This window comes from Neolamprologus multifasciatus, chromosome 9 (assembly GCF_963576455.1).
Source record: "Neolamprologus multifasciatus chromosome 9, fNeoMul1.2, whole genome shotgun sequence".
Taxonomy (NCBI): Eukaryota; Metazoa; Chordata; class Actinopteri; order Cichliformes; family Cichlidae; genus Neolamprologus; species Neolamprologus multifasciatus.
This window is the reverse complement of record NC_140447.1, coordinates 6470879-6489910: the sequence shown is the minus strand read 5'-3', so window position 1 is coordinate 6489910 and position 19032 is coordinate 6470879. Positions and strand designations below refer to the sequence as shown.

At 41.7% G+C, this 19032-nt stretch overlaps 2 protein-coding genes and 2 long non-coding RNA genes across 5 annotated transcripts in view; all 4 read left to right on the top strand.

The window, feature by feature from the left end:
- Positions 1-98: 98 nt before the first annotated feature.
- LOC146510928 (uncharacterized) lies at positions 99-3480 on the top strand. Its single transcript, XR_014876116.1, has 3 exons — positions 99-411; positions 2802-2879; positions 3419-3480. It is a non-coding gene; the product is annotated as an uncharacterized LOC146510928 (long non-coding RNA).
- A 45-nt stretch (positions 3481-3525) lies between these two features.
- LOC146510921 (uncharacterized) overlaps positions 3526-19032 on the top strand; it is a 161734-nt gene continuing 146227 nt past the window's right edge. The window contains exon 1 of the long non-coding RNA XR_014876115.1: positions 3526-3619. This is a non-coding gene — a long non-coding RNA (uncharacterized LOC146510921). The remainder of the gene's footprint in view (positions 3620-19032) is intronic.
- On the top strand, positions 5211-10293 carry LOC146510927 (GTPase IMAP family member 8-like). The gene is made up of 2 exons (XM_085173544.1): positions 5211-5943; positions 7923-10293. Exons 1-2 carry the CDS (start codon positions 5211-5213, stop codon positions 9497-9499), a joined length of 2310 nt encoding a protein of 769 aa, XP_085029670.1. The 3' UTR covers positions 9500-10293.
- Positions 12064-17473, top strand: LOC146510926 (GTPase IMAP family member 8-like). 2 transcript variants are annotated; one of them, XM_085172860.1, is made up of 2 exons: positions 12064-13908; positions 15103-17473. In XM_085172860.1, exons 1-2 carry the CDS (start codon positions 13884-13886, stop codon positions 16668-16670), a joined length of 1593 nt encoding a protein of 530 aa, XP_085028986.1. In that variant the 5' UTR covers positions 12064-13883; the 3' UTR covers positions 16671-17473. The 2 variants fall into 2 exon arrangements, with proteins under 2 accessions (XP_085028986.1, XP_085028985.1); XM_085172859.1 differs by having other exon boundaries at positions 12065-13908; positions 15100-17473.

Here is a 19032-nt window from a genome sequence, read left to right as displayed (position 1 = left end):
GCTGTGCGCCCTCCTGTGGAACACAGAGGCAATTGATTGTCACAAGCTGTTAGATTCCACTGCGCGAACACCTTCTCTGAGACTTTGTACCGCATTGAGCCAGCAGAGGGAGCGCCTCTTGTCAAATCCCAGTTGGACAGCAGCTGCCCTGCTTCTGTCTGTGTGCTCTGGTGTGTGTGTGTGTGTGTGTGTGTGTGTGTGTGTGTGTGTGTGTGTGTGTGTGAAACAAACAAAAGAGAATGAAAGAAGCAGAAAGACACTGTATTATTTGTTGTAACCGATGATGTCTTGTTCTCCAATCGTAGAGTGCATCCAGAAGGCATATGTGTGCACGAGAAGATGACGCAGTGCTCCAAAGGCCTGGTTCTGCTGTCCCTTCTGCTGTCTCCTGCTGCAAGCGCTTCTGTGCAGGTAAGCTTCTTTCGAAAAAGGTTTACAGCTCTATCTCCGGATGGGAGTGTCTGACAAAGACAGCGCAGGCACCCTTGGAGTCGGGGAAGGATTCTGCATCCGTGGATGCATCACACGACCATTCTCCAACTACTGCCCCATCCTGCAAAGGTACTCTGAACAATGCCTTGTCGGGCGTCCACGAATGCGCCTGGACACAAGCAACGCAATGCCGGTTGAACCAGGCCCTCTGGACCTTCCTTCCTCCGATTGGGACCGTTTCGTCCCATCCTTTTTGGTCCCATTCGCCATATCTCCAGAACCGAAAAAGCCATCGGCGTGGGCTCTTCACCACAGCGTCCGGAAACCACCGGAACCCCCACTTAGACACCAACATAAGCCCTCTACACCTCTTACTTTTTCAGTTATTTCACTTTTGTCCCATCCTCTCCTGGCTTTTTTGCTATAACCTAACTTTTAAACCTCGTCATACCTGCAGGTGGCCACTGGAGGGAGGAAATTTTCATGCACTGAAATTCAAATTTTGCCCTGCAGACCTCACAGTGTGTCTGTGTGTGTGTGTGTGTGTGTGTGTGTGTGTGTGTGTGTGTGTGTGTGTACAGAGAGACAGCCAGGTTCATAATGGATATGAGGAAGTTTTTTCAAAAAAAGGAGCCACGTCAGGTAAAAGTGTAAAATCAAATGATCCATCAATCAAGAATAATGTTGGATCAGTGTTTCAATATTTATAACTTTTATTAGATGTTCATGTGGTTTGGTTATTTGCCTTTTGGTTGAAAGTACACTGAGAGTGGACTTTTTGTTAGTGATCTTAATAGAATTTTTTTTATATTAATGTAATTTTTCATCTAATTGAATACAATCTATTTGTGTATGATTGTCAGTCCAAAGAGGGAGAGAGGAAAGAGGGAACGTGAGGAGAAAGTACAAGGTCAGGAAGAACCTTGTCTAGTCCTTAAGGACTAGAACAGCGCCATACAAATGCAGGCCATTTACCATTGTACTCTGTTGCTTCCATATATGACTGACTGGCTGGAGATATGGGGTACTGCATATAAAACGAAAACTCTTCCTATTTTCAAGTTACAAAAAAGAGCTATAAGAATTATAAACCAATCAAACTATATAGAACCAACTAACATTTTGTTTATTAATCTGAATACCCTGAAATTTTATGATTTAGTTGAATATAAAATGGCACACATAATGTATAAAGCACAAAATAACTTGCTTTGCCCCAGTACTCAGAAGCTGTTTAAAGTCAGAGAGAGTCAATATGACTTAAGGGGAACAGATTTCTTTAAAAAAAAAACAAGATAAGGACAAATATAAAGCAGAGATGTGTTTCTGTTAGAGGAGTTAACCTGTGGAATCGTTATGACAGTGATTTAAAAAGGTGGAGTTCATTTTCCTTGTTTAAAAATAGAGGGTTAGAAAAATATATATATATCAAGAATGAAAAGAAAAAGAAAAAAACAAAATTCTCAATTCTTTTGCTTTGATGTAGTTACTGAAATCTCTGCTCATTTCTCTTCTTTTTCCCTTATCAGTGAGCCACTCTCTCTCTCTCTCTGTGTGTGTGTGTGTGTGTGTGTGTCTGTCTTTTACACAAACAGTACAAGAAAATGAACTTGAAACAAATTTAACATGTAATGCACAGGACGTTCCAGCTGTGCGCCCTCCTGTGGAACACAGAGGCAATTGATTGTCCCAAGCAGTATATTCACAGTTGAAACCAGATATTTACATACACTTTAGGGAGAAAACATAAAACCTTTTTTTTACTGTTAAACATCAATTTAGAGTAAACCTTTATTTTAGATAAGTAAATGTAATGTCTTTTGAATTAGTTAAATGTCAGAATAAAAAGAGGGAGCTGTCTATTTTAATCACTTTCATCAAATGTAGGAGTACATATACACTAAGTTTATTGTTAATTAAGATTAATTAAGAAAACTCCAGATGATTCCATTCTGAGCTTAAGAAGCTTCTGATTGGTTAGTAGAGTCCATGTGGGTAAATTGGTGGCACAGCTGTGGATGCATATGAGGCGAAACACAGAGCCTGTTTCTTTGAAATGGGAAAGTTTCTTTGAAAAATCAAGAGATGTCAACCAAAACACCTGGAAAAGAATTCTGGAAAAGAATTGTGGAGCTCCATAAGTGTGGCTCAATTTTGAATACAATTTGGTGCCATTTACACTTAAGAAATACAGACAGTTTCTCTCTTTACTCTTAAAGTTAACAAATATGTTTTTTATATTTATCAATCTAAAAAAAGAAACATTTAGTCTGATTTGATGTTACAATTAAAAAGTGTTTGTGTTTTTATCTGAAGAGTATGTAAATATCTGGTTTCCGCTGTATATTTGTGTTTGGCTTGATTGTCAGCACAACGAGGGAGAGAGAGGAACAGAGAGGGAGAGAGACGACGAAAATGACGACAGAACAGAGATGGAACAAGAGCAGGTGAGACACACATGTTAGTCAAATGGTTGTTTGCCAAAAACCTATCAGAACATCTATCTCGTACCTATTGTATCTTTTTAGATAGCGTTTGTTACTTTTAAAATTCTATTTTTATTAAGTTATGCAGGCTTGTTTGCTCAACAAGGCTAAACAATTATATAAACTTTTCAGAATCTAAATAGTGTACTTTGGTAGAATTAAAAAATAAGTGTAGTGCAGGTCTAAGATGATTTTTAGTGCTGCTATCATCTAGTTCTGATTCTGGGTCTGTCTTGGTTACTGTTGTAGTCCTGTTTTAATTCTGGATCGGTTCTGGGTCTGGTTGAATTGGGGTTTAGTCCCTGTGTCTTGATACAGGCCCGACTTTGTTCTGCCTAATAATCATAAATCAAATTCATGCAGCCTGGAGGTGAAAAGTTAGGTAATGTGAGAATGTGTTTGGGATATTTTTTGCACCAGCATGTTATTTCTTTTCTTCTTTTTTTTTATTCGTGCATACAGCCATGGGTCAGCACTAATGTTTTTGTTTGTTATTTAAGCCATACTGCTTGGACCTTCTGGAGCCGGAAAGGTGACTCGTGGCCCTCAGCTCGGAGAGAAATACTGCATTTGACACCTGGAGGCCGAAGGCATGCTGACGTCCAGGAGGCATATGTGTGCACAAGAAGATGACGCAGTGCTCCAAAGGCCTGGTTCTGCTGTCCCTTCTGCTGTCTCCTGCTGCAAGCGCTTCTGTGCAGGTAAGCTTCTTTCGAAAAAGGTTTACAGCTCTATCTCCGGATGGGAGTGTCTGACAAAGACAGCGCAGGCACCCTTGGAGTCGGGGAAGGATTCTGCATCCGTGGATGCATCACACGACCGTTCTCCAACTACTGCCCCATCCTGCAAAGGTACTCTGAACGATGCCTTGTCGGGCGTCCACGAATGCGCCTGGACACAAGCAACGCAATGCCGGTTGAACCAGGCCCTCTGGACCTTCCTTCCTCCGATTGGGACCGTTTCGTCCCATCCTTTTTGGTCCCATTCGCCATATCTCCAGAACCGAAAAAGCCATCGGCGTGGGCTCTTCACCACAGCGTCCGGAAACCACCGGAACCCCCACCTAGACACCAAAATAAGCCCTCTACACCTCTTACTTTTTCAGTTATTCCACTTTTGTCCCATCCTCTCCTGGCTTTTTTGCTATAACCTAACCCTAACCCTAACCCTAACCCCCTAACCCCTAACCCTAACCCTAACCCCCTAACCCTAGCCCTAACCCAACCCTAACCCCTAACCCTAACCCTAACCCCTAACCCTAACCCCTAACCCTAACCCCCTAACCCTAACCCTACCCTAACCCTAACCCCTAACCCTAACCCTAACCCCTAACCCTAACCCTAACCCTAACCCCCTAACCCTAACCCTAACCCCCTAACCCCCTAACCCTAACCCTAACCCTAACCCCCTAACCCTACCCTAACCCTAACCCTAACCCCCTAACCCCTAACCCTAACCGTACGCTAACCCTAACCCCCTAACCCTAACCCCTAACCCTAACCCTACCCTAACCCCTAACCCCTAACCCCTAACCCTAACCCCTAACCCACTGATGCATGAGCACAGCCTGAAGAAGGCACAACACCGCCGAAAGCTAGCGCAAGCCATGCATCACTAATAAAAATGTTTTGTTTGTTGTTTTAGTTTGTTATTTTAGTTTGTTATTTTTGGGGGAGGTTTATTTACTGTTTTTTTATTTTCTTGTTTATTTATGGCCTAAAAATTCTAATTTGAAACCTAAAATTTGGAATTCATAAAAAACAACACGGAGACTACAAATTCATTGGAAAAATATAAACTTTATTAAAAGCACAATTAAAAAACAGTTGATTAAAAATTTAAGAAGCAATTTAAAAACAATTTGAAAAACCTGTAAGAAAAGACAATATTAATACAATTGGATTAAAAACAACAATAATAAAAATACGGTACTTACCTGAAAGCCTAAATGAGGAAGGTACTTACCTGATTCGGAACCGGAGAGTAACGGACACGGAAGACGGAGTGGCGATAACGTAGTGGGCCTTGGGAAGGGTCACAGTATGGCCCGTGCACTGCTCCTGCCCTCCTCGTGCAGGGAGGAGCTTCATTCCCCTTACCCAACCTCAGGCCGAGCGCACGGAGAGACAGATTGAGAGAGGGGAAGAATCGGGTTCAGTATTAATTAATTGGAGGGATGAGAATGACTTTCCGGCCTTACCTACAATTGTAGCGGGCCGTGATAATAGCAACATTAATAAACAAAAGGCTTCCTACCAGAAGAATCTGTCGTTGGGTAAAAGGAAAACGATGATGGAGGAGTTAAGTGACTCTCGGAAAGCTGAGGCCCGTGCGCCGGCCCGTTTGGGTGCCCTTGGAGGAATAATTTTTGATAAGGAAGGGGACGGAGGTGGGGGGAAGACAGGGGAGGGTGGGGAGGTGGGGCGTATAGCAAGAGGAATTCGTTCAAATGTTGCGGTAGATTTAGATGGGATTGATGATATTTTGCCTGCCTCTCTGTGTTCTCCCTCTGCATGCCCTGCGACCGCCGCACGCCGTGACTTCTCCCTGAATACTCCCATTACTTTGCCGCCCCGGTCCACCGCCCCCACAGGTCCTTCTTCTGCGCCTCGCGAAGGTGACCGAACACACATGCCGGCTGCGTCTGCAACGGAGAGGCCCGTAGCGAAACAGCAGAAACGGTTAAAAATTAAATCCTCTGCTCAAACAGGTGGAAAAGAAGTAGGGGAGATGATGATAGAGGTCATGCAACAGCACGACCAAGCGGGCAATATGAGCGGTGACTCATTGGACCGCGCCGATCCCCACCATTTCAATCTTAAAAGTAATTTCCACCTGAGCGAGGAGGTCAGTGAAAGCAATGACTCTGCTGATGAATTTAAAACCGTGGGGCCAAAAAAGCGAGCGGAGGGACGCAGCCGTTGCGAGCCCACAAGAGAGGAGGAAGTGACCAGGGCGGAGGCCGAAACGGAGACCGTGGAGGGGGCGTGGCACACGCCATCGTACCACCGGGCGCGGGCGAGCCGTAAACTACAGGATTGGAGAATCAGAGTCATTAAACCTGTAGCTTTTCTGGGAGATTCGAACTTAAATAGCATACCCTCCTTTAAAAATAATCAGATTCAAATTGAGAGTTATCCGGGAGCGAACTTTTATCATTTCTTTAACTTGCTGGAGACGGCGCCGGTGTGCGAGGGCACGAGATTGGTGGTACTTTCGGTGGGTTTTAATAATATGGATCAGGACCCCCAAAAAACTTCGATTAAGCAGTTACGTAGGGTGGTGCATGGTGCGCGAGCTGCGTTTCCTAATGCAGACATCTTTGTCGCGCAGATTCACTTCGCTAAATCGCTATCTAAAATCCAAAAATACAATCTCACCATGATTAATAACTTCATTAGCACACACTATAAGTACTTGCCATGTATTTCACAACATGATTTCCACACCACAGCGGATGGGATTCATTGGACGAGGGAAACGGCCGGAAGAATCTTTGAGAGCTGGTGTGAGAGCCTGCGGTTAAACGCAGGTTTGGATACATATGATTAACAATCCACATAGTGGGGTCTCTTGGGCAACTCGATGAAGACTCTCCTTCGAGACAACGAATGTGGTTTATGCCATTCAGTATACATGTTGTGGGTTAATGTATGTGGGGAAACGGGGGCCCGCCTGAAAACACGGTTACAACAACATTTGTATGCCTACGGTCAGTGGAGCCACGCTCCTTGGTGGCCATCCACTTTAGGGAGCATGCAGAGGGGGCTCTGAGCATTTGGTCTGCAGGCGAATCCGGGCTGATCAGTCGGTCAGCGGAGGAGAATGGAGAGGATTTGGATAGACAGATTAAATAATTATGTGCCACTAGGTCTGAATGCACCTACGTGAGAGGTTTTTGAAAACAATGTTTCCTTTTGTGTCTTTATCCTAGACTTGTGGTTTGGGTGGTAGATTCTAACAATTTCTTGTGCTCCAGAGATGTTGTTAATTTTGAGTATAAAGAGTGTATGGCTAAAACGAATTGTTGGGACCCCAATGGGTGAGGGAGGGGGGGCAAAAAGGCTGTGGATGTCCGGTTGTGAATTTCCAGGAGCCAAGGTCAGAGGACTGGCCCGTACACCGTGATCTCTATCTACTCTAGGAGGAGGCCGGAATAAAGTGTTAAATTACATCCATAAAGTGTGCTTAAGATGGAAAAGGTGAAATAAACAGAGCTTTAATAAAGCAAATGGACTGATGACCTATGTTGTGTAAATGCTCTTGTGTTAAAGAACAGTTGTCACCTCCTCCACTGCATAAATTGTCACAAAACAAAAAAAACAAAAAAAAATAATAATTTTCAAAAGACTATTGGTCAAGATTAAATGTAGTATATAGCCCTGAATGCTATGAGCTCCCATCTCAGAAATGCATGAACACCGGTGTGAACAGAGTGAAATACTAACAGTATACGTTCTTATTGTGATTACTAATTGCATGTGATTGAAAAATTATATCTTTGATAAGAAAAATGAAAAATTCAAATAATAAAGTTCTTTTCTCTTGGAGGCCCAATCCCCTCCAGAGAGTGATGGGAGTATTATGGCATTAGGGGCTATTATAATTTAAAAACAGTGACATTGTGGTGGACATCTTTACTATACTTTCCTGGAGATCACGGGGGACTGTGGGGATTAAGTAAGTTGGGGTGATGGCCTTAAATTGACAACATAAAGGAAGGAGGTACAAGAGAAGCCAAAGAAGAAGAGGAGACAAAAGGGGAAATAGGATGTTGCAGCCGATACCTAGGACCGTGCAATAAAGTTTCAAATGAAATAAACTAAGCCAAAATCTCTAAATACCTAACCCCCTAACCCTAACCCCTAACCCTAAGTTTACAGTTCGTTGCAAAAAAAGCCCTCAAAAATAAATTGAATAAAATATCCATTGCTTTTAGTAGTTCTTTATATTAATTTGGCATTTTGATTTGATGTGTGCTGATATTACAATAATTGTAACATTTTTCAGCAGAGCAAGAGGAACCAGACGAATCAGACCTCAGGATTGTGCTTCTTGGAAAAACTGGAGTTGGCAAGAGTGCCTCAGGAAACACGATCTTAAAAAAGAAAGCTTTTGAATCTACATTGTCTCCTAACTCTGTGACATCACAGTGTCAAAAGGAAACAGGAGAGCGTGATGGACAAAAATTGTCTGTGGTCGATACTCCAGGTCTGTTTGACACCACGCGAACTGAAGAGGAAATGAAAGCAGAGATCATTAGATCATTCTGCTTTGCTGCTCCTGGTCCTCATGTGTTCCTGGTTGTGATCCAACCAAACAGATTCACAAAAGAAGAACAAGATACATTGAAAATCATTCAGGAGATGTTTGGGGGAAAGGCAACAAGTTACACTATGGCCTTGTTCACCTACGGAGACAATCTGAAGGATGACAGAGTCACTGCAGAAAAATTCATTAATGCAAATCTAGCACTCTGTGATTTCATTAAACAGTGTGGAGGAGGATATCATGTTTTTAACAACAAAAAGGAGAATACCTTTCAGGTCAGACAGCTGCTAAAGAAGATCAATGCAATGGTTCAGAAAAATGGAGGAGCCTGCTACACCAAAGAAATGTTAGAAGAGGCTAATAGAGCCAGGAGAAAATTAGAAGCAGACTTCAGGATTGTTCTTATGGGGAAAAACAGAGTTGGGAAGAGTGCAACAGGAAACACTGTTTTAGGGGGAAACGTTTTTAAATCTGCAACATCTTCTTCATCTGTAACATCAGAGTGTCAGAAGGAAACAGCTCTGTTTGATTTTCAAACACTGGCTGTAGTTGACACTCCAGATCTGTTTGACCCAGAGTTAAATGAGGAGGACGTGAAGAGAGAAATCAATAGATGCATCTGTTTTGCAGCTCCAGGTCCTCATGTGTTTCTGATTGTAATGCATGCCGACAGTTTCAGAAAAGATGACGATCAGAAAACTGTGAAAATCATTCAGGAGGCATTTGGGAAAAAGTCAGCACGTTACACTATGGCTTTGTTCACCTATGGAGATGATCTAGACAAACGTAACATTAACACAGAAGAATTGATTTTAAAAAATCCAGCTCTTGGTAAGTTCATCCGTCAGTGTGGTGGAGGATATCACGTTTTTAACAACAGAAAGAATAATCCAGCTCAGGTTCGAGAGCTGCTGAAGAAGATCAAAACAATGGCTGAAGGAAATGGTGGAAGCTACTACACCAACGGAATATTCCAAGATGCAGAGAAAGCCATAAAAGAAGAGATGGAACAACTTCAAAATAAACATCCAAATATGACACTCAAAGAAGCAAGACACAAAGCAGAACGAAAGAACAAGTTTACTTGGCACAAACATGGTGCTTTTCAGGTTTCTAGACTTGTTGCTGTTAGCGGAGCTGTGGCTTCAGTTGCTGCAGGTGCTGGTGCTGGAATTGGTATTGAATTTGCCATTGCAGGTGCTGTTGGACTAATAGGAGGTCCAGTGGGAGCTGCAGTGGGTCTTGCGGTAGCTGCAGGTGCGGTGGCTGTTATAGCTGTGCTAAAGAGAAAGAACTATCCACAGATCTGAAGCATTACAGGCCAGATGTGCATATTATAGTCTGCTCCCTCCTCCTCTACAAAACTGTCACTTTATCTATTTTAATTCTACACGTCTGCTACATAGCTGCAAAAACATCTGCACCCTAGCTTCTCGTGTCTAGTTTTTTACGACCCAAAGGTCAATTCCTGTTGTTCTCTTTTACCAGCACAAACGTAGGTGATGCTCTCTGCAACTCTGCACAAAGCTTCCTGTTCTGCACAGTTTTCAGTCTTGCTATGACACATATTATAACTCAAAGGTGGCCTTTAACTTACTGGCCTGTTATTAAATGCATAAAACAAAATACACCACAAATAAGTGCTAGAAAATTTATTTTTCTAGCAAGAATTATTACTAAGTGTAGTTTTTGTGTTCAGTTTATAGAATATTCATGAAATAACCTCTACCAGTTACTGAGATCTTAAAGCATCTTCAATAAAGTGCATGAACACTATTGATGACGTTTTTGTGTGTTGCCAGAGAAGGAGTGCTGACAAAAGAAACTGGAATCAGCCAAGCTGTATAAAAGAAAATTCACCCAGATGTTTTTGTTGAACAGAGTGTGATTTTAACCAACAGCAAAGACTTTTGCTTCATGTTTCCTGCAGACTTCATTGTTACATGTTAAGAAATTAAATATACCAAATGAGAATGCGTTAGACTTCTATTGTTCCACATGTTTAATAACTGGGAAAGCTCAATGTGTCTTATGTTGGCTCCTTAAAGGTTCAAGTACTTATTTCTCTGTCCCACTGATGTAAAAATAAATAAATGAAATATAAGCAGCGTTGCTTCCTTGTTTTGATTTTGGTGAACAGCCAAAAGTGCCAAAATTTTATACATGCATAATTAAAATATTTATTTAATGGGCCATGAATTAATTTAAACTGGAAACAAAATAACAAAATAAACCAAAGTAAATAAATTCTCATTTGTACTCAGAATCAGGAGATGCAACAGGCGCAGACTGACTGCAGCCTTAACTGTATGTGGTTTTTCCCTTGTATCTTAGCATCCGTGGCACTACAGGATACTTGTGAACATCACCATGAACACACTGCACCTCCACCAACTTGGCTTCCAACAATTATTAAATCCCAGTTCTTTTGTATTCTTTACGGCCAAAAAAGACACAAGGCTCAAAGCGGTCAAAGCTGAAAAAATGATCTTTAATTTTACATATTCCGGAATACGGAGACTCAGCAGACACACAGACACGTCAGCCAAAGTCTGAAGCACAAACAGGAAGCCTAGTTATATTTATAGACTGCATTTACACGTCACACACACTATAAGTTTTGACCAAAGACTCTTGTTAGTTTCACTTTCTGCCTGGAGTTACCGCGCTCTGCAAAAGCATGCAGTTTCCTGTCAGTACTTTTTGGCACAGACTGTACTTAGAGTTAGGCCTCTCTTATATAAAACAATATAATCAGCAAATACGCATTCAGATTATATATTCAAACCCCAACACAATGCTCCGAGGTGAACCAGGCTTTGGTGCACAAGGGTCTGCGTACAGCCTGTGTGCCACCAAAGCGTGGCGTATACCTCCTTGGGTCCTTACCAGAATGCTCTATGTCTCTCCTGGACTGGGGAAGGGTGCCCCCGGACTTGCTCTGTTGCCGCCACTGCCTTCCGCGTGGCCGGCCTCCGGATCTCTTTCAACTGCATCGCCGCCACTGCCTTCCGCGTGGTCGGCCTCCGGAGATGAACTGTTATGGACTCCTGTGTTGCCGTCCTCCGTGTCGGCCTCCTGAACAGTTTTTGATCTGCTTTCTGTGCTCCACTGTTTCTGGTGGCTTTCTTGTTTTCGGACTTGATGATCTCCGGTTTGTTATTTAGCTTTCCCAGTTTAGGTTTGTTCTGTAAATTCTCTTCTGCCTCTCTCTCCATTTTGTATGTTCTCCGGTTTGTCATTTAGTTTTCCCAGTTTAGGTTTGTTCTGTAAATTCTCTTCCCTCACTGCCTGTTTTTGCCACACCACCACTTGTAAATAAACGTCACTCAAATTATCAGTCACTGCCTACATTTTGGGTCCTCTTTTCCCTCCAACACCACACGGCTCGCCTCGGCAGCCGTGACAATAGGAGACAAACTCAAAATTACTTGGTTGATTCAGCCATTTACGGGGTATCACACTCACACTGATTTTAAAATGAATCATATTGACTTCTGGGCAACATCCTTTATAGGCAACATCCTTTACTCACTCAGATTCTCCCACCTCATTCTGTGCATGTCCTGAATCATTCTATACATACTACACTGCCTTAAATATGCAGTCATTTCAAACAGTCGAGAGCAAGTCTCAGAAATGCACCTCGTACAAATATTAAGACATGGGCGGAGGGGGTGGTAACATGGTTTCTCTGAAGCAATGTTGTTTACAAGATATCAGACACACCTCTGTCAGCCTGTAACTTTCATTTTGGAACTGCTTTTCCACCATGAACAGACATGGAGAAAAGACCACCACCCGACTGTTATTTAGCATCAAAGTGTTTGCTGGGTTTCATTAACAGCCTTAAAGCTCCCAGTGACTGTGACAGTGGAGGGATGGTGATTTAAGCCAGCAGAAAGCGCTCACACAGGTAAACTCAGTAAACCCAGCTATAGACGTTTCCTCCTGAGGGCAAACAGCCAGACTGTATGTTTTTATCTCACCTTTACCTGTTCTAACATGTTGCTGCTGCCGAAAGAAAGCCTGTCAGTCTCTGCTCTAACTACAACAGCAGTTTTACTGTCTTTGAAAATCAAACCTGCTTCCTCAAGTTCACTCAGTCACATGACCTGTTTTGCATGTCGCAGTAAAATGGTAAACGGACTGGTTCTTAAATAGAGCTTTACATGGTTACTGTAGGGGGAAGACCTACAGAGTCAGGATGGTGATACAAAAAGCTTCACACTCATAAACATCTCACTGACACATTCAGTTTCAAAGATTTCGTGTGAATGGCGTCATATCACTGATCATGACAAGACAAGACAAAAGCCATACGTACAAATTTACTTGCAAGGGGAGGTGGGAACCACAAACTGTCACAAGCACGCCTGTAGCCAACTCGGAATTCCAGCCTATCCGTGCAGTCCTTTTATTTCCGTGAACACAAGCACCCATTGTGTAAAACCCATATGTTGTAATACAAGCTAAGGCATTGTGTGTGTATATGAATGCCTGTGCGAGCAAGTGAGTACGTGTGTGTGCATACCTGTGTGTGTGTGTGTGTGTGTGTACATGACTCCCTTCTCCACCATGTATGTTTACAATCTCCCAAGCTCTCAACTCATATAAAGGGTCCTCTCCCCTCACCTTAATATATGGCTTAGCCCTTTCATCATATATAAAGCTTTGGTGAGGCCCTACACGGCAGAAAGTAAACATCCTTCAGGAGAGAAGAAAATTCAGAATCTTGGCATGAAATGTGCCTGAGTGGAAAACTATAGCTGAATAGCCTCCCCCAACATTCTACATACAAGGGAGGAGAAGAGATCCAGAAGAATATATTTAATCATGCAGTTTAACAAGGTCTACAATCCTAAGCACAATAATGACAACAAAATCACTCCAACACAAACTTTTCGTTTTGCTAAAGCATATAGTTAGGGTTGGATCGGGTGACCCTGAATCCTCCCTTAGTTATGCTGTTATAGGTTTAGGCTGTTGGTGGACTTCCCATGATGCACTGGGTGTTTCTTCTTCACTCACTATGTGTTAATAGACCTCTCTGCACTGAATTATACTTGTTATTAATCTCTGTGTCTCTTCCACAGCACTATATGTTTTCCTGTCTTCCTTCTCTCATCCCAACCGATCGCAGCAGATGGCCCCGCCCCTCCCTGAGCCTGGTTCTGCTGGATGTTTCTTCATGTCAAAAGGGAGTTTTTCCTTCCCACCATCGGCAAAGCGCTTGCTCTTAGGTTTGTTAGGTCATATTATTGTTGGGTTTTTCTCTGAATGTATTATTGTAGGGTCTACCTTACAATATAAAGCACCTTGAGGCGACTGTTGTTGTTATTTGGCGCTATATAAATAAAATTGCATTTAGTGTAAGTGAAGATTGACCAATATTGTTACTGTTGTGGTCTCACTTGTCCTCCAGTTGTGGATCTGCTGTGTCTCTATCAAGTGTCTCTGTGTGTGGTTAACTCTTGAGTGCCACTTAATCCGTAAGTGACAGTCCACACTCCATACCAGTTGGTGGCAGTAATTCAGCAATTCATTGTTTGCTAACTGGCCTTAAACACCAAAAAGAGGAAGAAGAAAAAAGGGCAGGACTAGAAGCAGCTACTGATACTGAGGTCACACAACTGACAGTATTAAGCACCAAGAAGTCGACAGTGGCGCATTTCGCATGTGTAAAAAGCAAATATGGACAACAATTACATACTGCTTGGTAAGTATATTTAAACATACTTTTCTACAATTGTTTCAGCTTAAAATTATTTTTGAACAAATAGTAATTGTATCCCTATCTCTTTAAGTAATCTTTTAATTTATTTTAAATTATTTGATTTTATGTCAGTTTTATTTATTTTTCTAGTTGCTTTTCTGTATCTGTATTCATTTTTTAATTCATTTCCTTTATGAAGCTCTTATTGTCTGTGTGGATTTTGGTCAAATAAATTGCGTCATTCCAATCCAACAGTAAACATTTAACTTACATGGACTGAGGAAATCGAGCGACTGTTTGTTTGTTTTTTACTGCTTAAACCTGCTGCACAGGTGTGACTTTGTGAAGTCACTAAAATATTTGCACAGTAGTTTTCAGTACATTTACTTTCTGTGTGGAGAAAATGTTATCAGCTGATCTTTTCTACTTCACTGAAGTTTACTTATCATTCATATCTGCATGTATAAACTCTGGACAGGGGTGAGAAGGAAAAAATGAGGGTGTGCAGGGGGAGACTGTGGTTATTTTCTGATAAGATTATCTTGTTGGTGTCAGCTATTAGAGGAAAAAGCCCAAATTAATTCATCTTGAGTTCAGTAACGATACCAAAGTACATCTCATTCCACCGTGCCTGTGACGCTTCTCAGTCATCCAGGTCATCGTAGTCTAAGGAACTTGTAAAGAAAAGTGTCTGGACTTTTTTAAGTTTCTTTAGACTTTTCACCTCTTATCCAAGAAGCTTCTAGAGCAATTGGTAGGCAGTCCAAGATTTTTAAAAAGGCTTTGAAGAAGCTTTTTTTTCCAACCTCCTTAGACTTATTCATTCCAACATTGATAACGTTCTTATTGGATGAAAAACACCAGCATTAACTCCCAGTAAGAGTTCACTGCACACCAGCTGTAGCAGACTGACTGCTGCCAACAACCTCTGTGATGAAAAATTAGGAAGTACTAAAAGCTGCAGTTCATCTAATGTATAATCTAGGCTGTGTCCTAAAATGAGTCAGTCTCCGAAGACTTCCACATTAAAATATACAACTTTACAGCAGGAATAAACAAGTTTACAGTTCGTTGCAAAAAAAGCCCTCAAAAATAAATTGAATAAAATATCCATTGCTTTTAGTAGTTCTTTATATTAATTTGGCATTTTGATTTGATGTGTGCTGATATTACAATAATTGTAACATTTTTCAGCAGAGCAAGAGGAACCAGACGAATCAGACCTCAGGATTGTGCTTCTTGGAAAAACTGGAGTTGGCAAGAGTGCCTCAGGAAACACGATCTTAAAAAAGAAAGCTTTTGAATCTACATTGTCTCCTAACTCTGTGACATCACAGTGTCAAAAGGAAACAGGAGAGTGTGATGGACAAAAATTGTCTGTGGTCGATACTCCAGGTCTGTTTGACACCACGCGAACTGAAGAGGAAATGAAAGCAGAGATCATTAGATCATTCTGCTTTGCTGCTCCTGGTCCTCATGTGTTCCTGGTTGTGATCCAACCAAACAGATTCACAAAAGAAGAACAAGATACATTGAAAATCATTCAGGAGATGTTTGGGGGAAAGGCAACAAGTTACACTATGGCCTTGTTCACCTACGGAGACAATCTGAAGGATGACAGAGTCACTGCAGAAAAATTCATTAATGCAAATCTAGCACTCTGTGATTTCATTAAACAGTGTGGAGGAGGATATCATGTTTTTAACAACAAAAAGGAGAATACCTTTCAGGTCAGACAGCTGCTAAAGAAGATCAATGCAATGGTTCAGAAAAATGGAGGAGCCTGCTACACCAAAGAAATGTTAGAAGAGGCTAATAGAGCCAGGAGAAAATTAGAAGCAGACTTCAGGATTGTTCTTATGGGGAAAAACAGAGTTGGGAAGAGTGCAACAGGAAACACTGTTTTAGGGGGAAACGTTTTTAAATCTGCAACATCTTCTTCATCTGTAACATCAGAGTGTCAGAAGGAAACAGCTCTGTTTGATTTTCAAACACTGGCTGTAGTTGACACTCCAGATCTGTTTGACCCAGAGTTAAATGAGGAGGACGTGAAGAGAGAAATCAATAGATGCATCTGTTTTGCAGCTCCAGGTCCTCATGTGTTTCTGATTGTAATGCATGCCGACAGTTTCAGAAAAGATGACGATCAGAAAACTGTGAAAATCATTCAGGAGGCATTTGGGAAAAAGTCAGCACGTTACACTATGGCTTTGTTCACCTATGGAGATGATCTAGACAAACGTAACATTAACACAGAAGAATTGATTTTAAAAAATCCAGCTCTTGGTAAGTTCATCCGTCAGTGTGGTGGAGGATATCACGTTTTTAACAACAGAAAGAATAATCCAGCTCAGGTTCGAGAGCTGCTGAAGAAGATCAAAACAATGGCTGAAGGAAATGGTGGAAGCTACTACACCAACGGAATATTCCAAGATGCAGAGAAAGCCATAAAAGAAGAGATGGAACAACTTCAAAATAAACATCCAAATATGACACTCAAAGAAGCAAGACACAAAGCAGAACGAAAGAACAAGTTTACTTGGCACAAACATGGTGCTTTTCAGGTTTCTAGACTTGTTGCTGTTAGCGGAGCTGTGGCTTCAGTTGCTGCAGGTGCTGGTGCTGGAATTGGTATTGAATTTGCCATTGCAGGTGCTGTTGGACTAATAGGAGGTCCAGTGGGAGCTGCAGTGGGTCTTGCGGTAGCTGCAGGTGCGGTGGCTGTTATAGCTGTGCTAAAGAGAAAGAACTATCCACAGATCTGAAGCATTACAGGCCAGATGTGCATATTATAGTCTGCTCCCTCCTCCTCTACAAAACTGTCACTTTATCTATTTTAATTCTACACGTCTGCTACATAGCTGCAAAAACATCTGCACCCTAGCTTCTCGTGTCTAGTTTTTTACAACCCAAAGGTCAATTCCTGTTGTTCTCTTTTACCAGCACAAACGTAGGTGATGCTCTCTGCAACTCTGCACAAAGCTTCCTGTTCTGCACAGTTTTCAGTCTTGCTAAACAATCTATGACACATATTATAACTCAAAGGTGGCCTTTAACTTACTGGCCTGTTATTAAATGGATAAAACAAAATACACCACAAATAAGTGCTAGAAAATTTATTTTTCTAGCAAGAATTATTACTAAGTGTAGTTTTTGTGTTCAGTTTATAGAATATTCATGAAATAACCTCTACCAGTTACTGAGATCTTAAAGCATCTTCAATAAAGTGCATGAACACTATTGATGACGTTTTTGTGTGTTGCCAGAGAAGGAGTGCTGACAAAAGAAACTGGAATCAGCCAAGCTGTATAAAAGAAAATTCACTCAGATGTTTTTGTTGAACAGAGTGTGATTTTAACCAACAGCAAAGACTTTTGCTTCATGTTTCCTGCAGACTTCATTGTTACATGTTAAGAAATTAAATATACCAAATGAGAATGCGTTAGACTTCTATTGTTCCACATGTTTAATAACTGGGAAAGCTCAATGTGTCTTATGTTGGCTCCTTAAAGGTTCAAGTACTTATTTCTCTGTCCCACTGATGTAAAAATAAATAAATGAAATATAAGCAGTGTTGCTTCCTTGTTTTGATTTTGGTGAACAGCCAAAAGTGCCAAAATTTTATACATGCATAATTAAAATATTTATTTAATGGGCCATGAATTAATTTAAACTGGAAACAAAATAACAAAATAAACCAAAGTAAATAAATTCTCATTTGTACTCAGAATCAGGAGATGCAACAGGCGCAGACTGACTGCAGCCTTAACTGTATGTGGTTTTTCCCTTGTATCTTAGCATCCGTGGCACTACAGGATACTTGTGAACATCACCATGAACACACTGCACCTCCACCAACTTGGCTTCCAACAATTATTAAATCCCAGTTCTTTTGTATTCTTTACGGCCAAAAAAGACACAAGGCTCAAAGCGGTCAAAGCTGAAAAAATGATCTTTAATTTTACATATTCCGGAATACGGAGACTCAGCAGACACACAGACACGTCAGCCAAAGTCTGAAGCACAAACAGGAAGCCTAGTTATATTTATAGACTGCATTTACACGTCACACACACTATAAGTTTTGACCAAAGACTCTTGTTAGTTTCACTTTCTGCCTGGAGTTACCGCGCTCTGCAAAAGCATGCAGTTTCCTGTCAGTACTTTTTGGCACAGACTGTACTTAGAGTTAGGCCTCTCTTATATAAAACAATATAATCAGCAAATACGCATTCAGATTATATATTCAAACCCCAACACAATGCTCCGAGGTGAACCAGGCTTTGGTGCACAAGGGTCTGCGTACAGCCTGTGTGCCACCAAAGCGTGGCGTATACCTCCTTGGGTCCTTACCAGAATGCTCTATGTCTCTCCTGGACTGGGGAAGGGTGCCCGCGATGTGGAACACCTGCCCCATCTCCATCAGCATTTCCAGCACTCCTGCCCCGGCGTCTGTGCCACCCACCGTGGCTCGAGTGCAGCACCAGCCCCTTCCAGGCCCTGAGAAGATAGGATGGACAGAAATGGGTTAGTTGGATGTGGGGTGGGGCTTGAGTGGGAACCCATCGTCTCAGTGGTGGCTGTTAAAAGTCCGCTTGTTCACTGTAACTGTTTTAGACTATGTTACCCATGATGCACCTCGGTATCTGTACTTCCGGTTGGGAACGTGTTCAGCGCAGTTCTGCACAGATGAGAGGTGTGTCGGAGGAGTAACGTATTTACTTGCATTCCTGTGTGAGTTAATACTGTGTGCGTGCTTACCATGCGAGTATTGTAAGATGAGAGTGATGCCTGTTTGACTTTATCTGTGTAATTTGCTACGTAAGAAGCTAGTCCCGTTGCTATCGCTAAGATGCGTTTTTTTGGCCTACTACAGGCAGCCTTGTGTTCAGCCCATATTTCATTTCATATACGACTTACTGTCAAGCATTGTGGTTGTAGGTGGATGTAACTATTTACTATGTTTATTCTCTGAATCGTTGTAATCTGCAGAGGTCTGGTTTGCCAATTTATATACGAGCCAGAAATTCATTTATGGTCTTAGGGTGCCATCTAGTGGTCATGAGGCTATGGCAGATTGTATAACATTACGCTGGAAACCCACAGTACTGTATAAGGGGTACACTG

Coding starts and splice junctions, on each gene's coding strand:
- LOC146510927 (XM_085173544.1), top strand. CDS start 5,211: ATGGAGGAGTTAAGTGACTCTCGGAAAGCTGAGGCCCGTGCGCCGGCC. Junction 5,944..7,922: donor CCACCGGGCGCGGGCGAGCC/GTAAACTACAGG, acceptor AATTGTAACATT/TTTCAGCAGAGCAAGAGGAA.
- LOC146510926 (XM_085172859.1), top strand. CDS start 13,884: ATGGACAACAATTACATACTGCTTG. Junction 13,909..15,099: donor CAACAATTACATACTGCTTG/GTAAGTATATTT, acceptor AACATTTTTCAG/CAGAGCAAGAGGAACCAGAC.